This window comes from Salvelinus fontinalis, chromosome 21, assembly GCF_029448725.1.
Source record: "Salvelinus fontinalis isolate EN_2023a chromosome 21, ASM2944872v1, whole genome shotgun sequence".
NCBI lineage: Eukaryota > Metazoa > Chordata > Actinopteri > Salmoniformes > Salmonidae > Salvelinus > Salvelinus fontinalis.
In genome coordinates, this window is record NC_074685.1 from 41,320,719 (window position 1) to 41,326,642 (window position 5,924).

Genomic DNA, 5,924 nt, shown 5'->3' on the forward strand with positions numbered 1-5,924 from the left:
GTGCAGTGCAATGGCAATTGCGTCGTCGGTGGATCTGTTGGTACGGTATGCAAATTGTAGTGTAGGTGGAGGTGATATGAACACTTCATGATGACAGAAGTGAGGGCTATGGAGTGGGTCATTTAGTTCTGTTACCTACCTTTCTTGGGTACAGGAACAATGGTGGACATTTTGAAGCAAGTGAGAACAGACTGGGAAAGGGAGATTGAATATGTCCAGAAACACTCCAGCCAGCTGGTCTGCACATGCTCTCTGGATGCTGCTTGGGATGCCGGAGAGTACCATAAAACATAGAGAACAGGTTCAAAAAGACTAAAAGAAAAACTCATATTTTATGGTATTATTTAAAGAAAGAGTTTATTTTTGTTGCATTGATTTGGAAAATAACGAGCAAATTCTGCACAGAGGTAAAAATGTGATGTAACTATGGCTCACTGGCTGTAAAGGAAAAAAGTATTTCATTCCAAAATCATATGATAAAGAATATTAACTGGGTCAATCTAGCCATGCTGACTAAGAAGAAAAAGGGTTTTGACAATCCGGTATACTCTTTTTAGTCAGTATGGCTAGGGTCAATTACAACAATCAATAGCAGAAAATGTCAACTTTATTTTACAACCAATACAGCAATATATCTCTATCTAGATATGTATTTCTAGAACTACAACCCTAAACCTAAATGCTTGTTCTAATTCAACTCATTACAATTCTCTCTCACAAACATGAGCAAGCTCACAAATGCATTTCATACACCCTCTCATTCATTCACGCACGCACGCACGCACGCACACACACACACACTTTCTCATTCTCTCTCACACGCAAAGAAACAAACACACACACACTGAGTCTTTATTATCCTTCGTCTGCTGGCTGTGGAGGCGGGGTCTTGGGCCTCTGTTCTGAACCCTCTGCAGCAGCCCCAGCACTGTTGTTGGAGTTGTCAGTCCCGCTCTGCAGGAACTTCCTCAGGTCCTTGAGAGCAGGCCTCATCATCTGAACCAGGGCCAGCAGGGCTGCCTGGGTTCCCTCCAGGGCCTGGGCCTGCCTCTCCTGGGCGTAGGCCTGCGCTTCCTGGGATCTCCGGATCATCTGCAGCAGCTCGTTCTGGCCCTCCAGGTGCTGGGCAATCTGCCTCACGTGCACATTGGTAACCCGCTGTTCTTGGAGGAGCCGGGCTGAGTTGAGGGCGATGCGGCTCTTCAGCTCCTGGGGCTTGGCCTGGCTGTGTGGCGGAGAAGACGACACTGACGTCAGCATCTCCACCGGATGCGACTCCACAGCGGTCACCACGGTGGGCGTGGCTTCAGTGGTGGTGCAGTACTCCACCACACCGCCTTCCTCCAGTGTGTGGTATGTGGTCTCGGCTGGTGAAAAGAAAGACGGTTTTGCCCGTAAGTATAGGATTATTCATTACCGGTCTTGGAGATATACAGGCTGATTCAACTATTCATCAAGACCCTTGATTAGCAGAATGATTCAGCCTGAGAATCAGACTGGGTCCAATGTGGTTCTGTTGGTAGAGCATGGTACTTCCAACACTAGGGGTGTGGGTTTGATTCCCATCGGGGACCAGGCCGAAAAATATGAAAATGTATGCACTCAGTACTGTAAGTTGCTCTAGATAACAGCATCTGTTAAATGACTGAAATGTAAATGTTTTAGTGCTGTGGTTGGGGAAAGCCTGCACACCCTGTCGTTCACCTCAAGTAAAGTGTGAAATTAATTCAAAATAAATTATAATACCAAACATTTCAAACCTTGGAATAAACTACTTACCATCTAATTTAGTCTCCTCGCATGATGCTGAAGCTGTCTGAAGGCCTATACATATCAGAGAAAGAAAAGGTCAGGAGAGGAAATTGTAAAGAAAAAAGTGTTTTGAATAGATTAAGCAATGTATTGAAGCAATATTTTTCCTTTACATTTTGGGTGGCAATCTGAATAAATGGCTATTGCGACATAAATAACATTATTTACATATCTTCACACTATTAGTGTGTAACATTGGAGCTGACGAAGAGTAATTCACTCTTGCTCTTTTTGCCAATTTCATTACAGTCGGGTTAAAAACATGTGAAAAACGTACTCTCTGTGAGTGTCACCGTGGTGGCTGAACTCATAGTAACAGGTAAAGTTATCTCAGCATCTGGGTCTCCAGTAGGTAAACTGATGATAGTCGCCTCTCCCAGAAGGTTACAAATACGCTGCTGCATAGCAGTGAGGATGACGGGAACAGGAGTGCAGTCGGTAGTGGTCTCCTCAATTGCCGCCCTAGCCTGGGCCACTTTGCGCCTCACCTCGGTCTTCATATCCGACCACTTCTTCTTGACTTCAGCCAACTCTCTTGGGCATGTTGTTACAGCGTTCACCTTCTTCAGAATTTCTATCCACGCGTTATTCTTTGCTATGTGAGTGACTCCAGCATTGAAGTGGTTAACGAGTGTGTGCTTTTGTTTCTCTATTTCCTCCACAATAATTTCGACCTCCCTCTCTGAAAAATTCATTTTTCTTTTTTTGGTATTCGATGCCATATTTGAATAAATTCCTGTTTTTAAAATACAATTGTGCGTATTGTACGCAAAAATAGTAGGATTTACTCAATTGATCTGCGCAACGTAATGGCTTCCAGAATCGGCTTCTTCTTCTTCTTCCTACAAACAACGCTTACGTTCGTTGTGCATAGATCTCCACCCAACCTACCAATGTAGCACCATGATTGGTTACATTCTGAGGGTCCCTCCAGTTTTACCTGCTGCCGTTGGCTAAACCAAATGCCAATCGTTAATCCTCATAAAACGATGTTTTTCTTTATTTAAAACAACAAATTGATAAAATGGCAACATTGCATTAATATATACAATAGGCTATGTTGTGATGTGGATGTTTTGTCATGAGATGGTAAGTCTAGCCATTATGTTTTCATCCACGTATTTAAATTCACCGGTTTCCTTGTAGGTCTGACAAATGTACATTTAACAATGGTGATTGGCTACTGGACCTATCCATCATGCGCATTCCAACACCCCTCCCCATTCAGACGTCGCGCTTCTCCAGTCACTCGTTGAACGAGTTCGTTTTGCATGGCCCGGTGCCACAGAGGAGAGGAGTTTTCATTTTAGACCATGCCATCAAAGATTTTTTTAACTAAGCCAAGATAGACCAGTGCCTGTCATTATCAAATGGAACACATTTGTCATAGTGGGCAGAAAAAGCAAGGAGGTGGGCAGACCTAATACTATTTTGCCCTGTTTATCAAAAGTGTTGGAAAAACTTGTCAATAATCAACTGACTGGCTTTCTTGATGTCTATAGTATTCTCTCGGGCATGCAATCTGGTTTCCGCTCAGGTTATGGTTGACTTTTTAAAAATTGTTTCAACAGCTTTCTTATTAGAATAATGTTGAATGGTCTTAATGTACTGCTCGAGAAAGTTTTAAGTTCCTTGGCGTACACATCACGGGAAAACTGAAATGGTCCAATCACACAGACAGCGTGGTGAAGAAGGCGCCGCAGCGCCTCTTCAACCTCAGGAGGCTGAAGAAATTCGGCTTGTCACCAAAAACACTCACAAACTTTTACAGATGCACAATCGAGAGCATCCTGTCGGGCTGTATCACTGCCTGGTACGGCAAGCAGTTGGGTAGTGAGGTCTGCACAACGCATCACCGGGGGCAAACTACCTGCTCTCCAGGACACCTACACCACCCGATGTCACAGGAAGGCCAAAAAAGATCATCAAGGACAACAACCACCCGAGCCACTGCCTGTTCACCCCGCTATCATCCAGAAGGCGAGGTCAGTACAGGTGCATCAAAGCAGGGACCGAGAGACTGAAAAACAGCTTCTATCTCAAGGCCATGAGACTGTTAAACAGCCATCACTAACATTGAGTGGCTGCTGCCAACATACTGAATCAACTCCAGCCACTGGAAAAATTGATGTAATAAATGTATCACTAGCCACTTTAAATAATGCCACTTCATATAATGTTTACATACCCTACATTACTCATCTCATATGTATATACTGTACTCTATACCATCTATTGCATCTTGCCATCCTGATGTAATGTATCACTAGCCACTTTAAACTATGCCACTTTTATATGTTTACATACCCTACATTACTCATCTCATATGTATATACTGTACTCTATACCATCCACTGCATCTTGCCTATGCCGTTCTATACCATCACTCATTCATATATTTTTAAGTACATATTCTTATTCCTTCCTTTACATTTGTGTGTATAAGGTAATTGTTGTGAAATTGTTAGGTTAGATTACTCGTTGGTTATTACTGCATTGTCGTTACTAGAATCACAAGCATTTCGCTACACTCGCATTAACATCTGCTAACCATGTGTATGTGACAAATCAAATTTGATTTGATTTGATAGAAAACACAGAAGAGTGTTTTTTTATTATTGAATTTACATTTATGAATATGAAATCTTTCCATTAGCACAATTAGATTTATGAGGTAAAATTGTTTTTCTTTATCCTTATTATGGTTAAGGAAACCGAGCAGCACATTCTCCCATTAAAAAAACAAAAGTCATCAAGAATATTAACAATTATAAAACTAAATATCTTTCCATAATTGTTTTACATCAATGTTAATGTCTTAAAGTTTCTTCAGGTAATAATTCGCAGGGTAATACTTATGGATCATTCTGAAAGAGACCTATTTGACCTTGTTAACAAGCAGGTATTTGTGTGGTAATAACCATACTTTTTTCCCAACAGATATTAGTGACCAATGTATTCCAGTAAGTTGTGACATAAGGAATGGATACAATATCCCTTTGAAATAAAGCACTTATAGATCTGTTGTTTTGAGGGAGCAAAGAGAAACCCATTTTTCCTATTGGTGAGTCAACTGGATTAAGCGAGGGTAGGTCAAGAAGGTGCGGTCTGGCTACACCTCTAAAACAACATGAGAGTTCCAGATGGAATAGCATCAAATACTATGGCGAAGTCTCTAGGTGTAACAGGGATATTGTAACGAGATTTTAAAAAATCCTCATAATTGAGTAACAATCCTTCCTCATTAAAAAATTGACTCACCAGCAGGATATAATTATTAAACCAGTTCTTAAAAAAATAAAGACTTGTTTCTATGCAAAATATCCTTATTGTTCCAAATGAAATACCTATGCGGGGGAAAATTATGTTTATATATTAACGACCACACTAAGAATACTTGTCTATGAAAAGCAGATAATTTTGTAGGAATCTTATCAATGTTTTAGTTACAAAGTAACATAAAATTGAGGCCACCAAAACGGGGGAAGATACAATGAGGGATGAGATTCCAAATTGAAGTTGGATTCTTTAAGAAATGTTTAGCCCAATTTATCTTAAAAGTATTATTCAAAGTAGGAAAATCTAAAAAATTGACACCAGTATATTCGTATGAGTTCATAATGACAGATTTCCTAATATAATGTGTACGCTTATTCCAGATGAAGTTGAAAAGAACCTGGTCAACTGCTTTACCTATTTTGTTGTCAACATGTAGGGACTAGGCTGTATAAGTAAGTCTGGAAATACCTTCAGCTTTAGAAATAAATACTCTACCTTTCAAGGATAAATCCCTCTGCAATCAATGGTTCAACTACTATTTGTTTTTTAAAATAATAGGTATGAAATTGAATGAGCATCTTTCCTGTTGATCCTTAAATATGGTAATCTCAAGTATGTTACTTTTCCCTTGACTGGAATATTGCATATAGAGGGTATCACACAGTCTTTAACAGCAAACAATTCACACTTATTAAGGTTTAGGCAAAGACAAGATGCTTTGGAAAATATATTTATCACATCGATTACCCTAGTAATCTGATCAGCATCTTTCAAAAAGAGGGTGGTGTCATCTGCAAACTGACTTATGATAATATCTCTGTCAGCCTTTTATA

The 5,924-nt window shown here is 40.2% G+C and overlaps 1 protein-coding gene across 1 annotated transcript; it reads right to left on the reverse strand.

The window, feature by feature from the left end:
* Positions 1 to 340: 340 nt before the first annotated feature.
* LOC129818905 (nuclear apoptosis-inducing factor 1-like) lies at positions 341 to 2,674 on the reverse strand. Its single transcript, XM_055875243.1, has 3 exons — positions 2,090 to 2,674; positions 1,780 to 1,824; positions 341 to 1,367 (listed from the first exon to the last, which is right to left on the reverse strand). Exons 1-3 carry the CDS (start codon positions 2,532 to 2,534, stop codon positions 856 to 858), a joined length of 1,002 nt encoding a protein of 333 aa, XP_055731218.1. The 5' UTR covers positions 2,535 to 2,674; the 3' UTR covers positions 341 to 855.
* Positions 2,675 to 5,924: the final 3,250 nt, after the last annotated feature.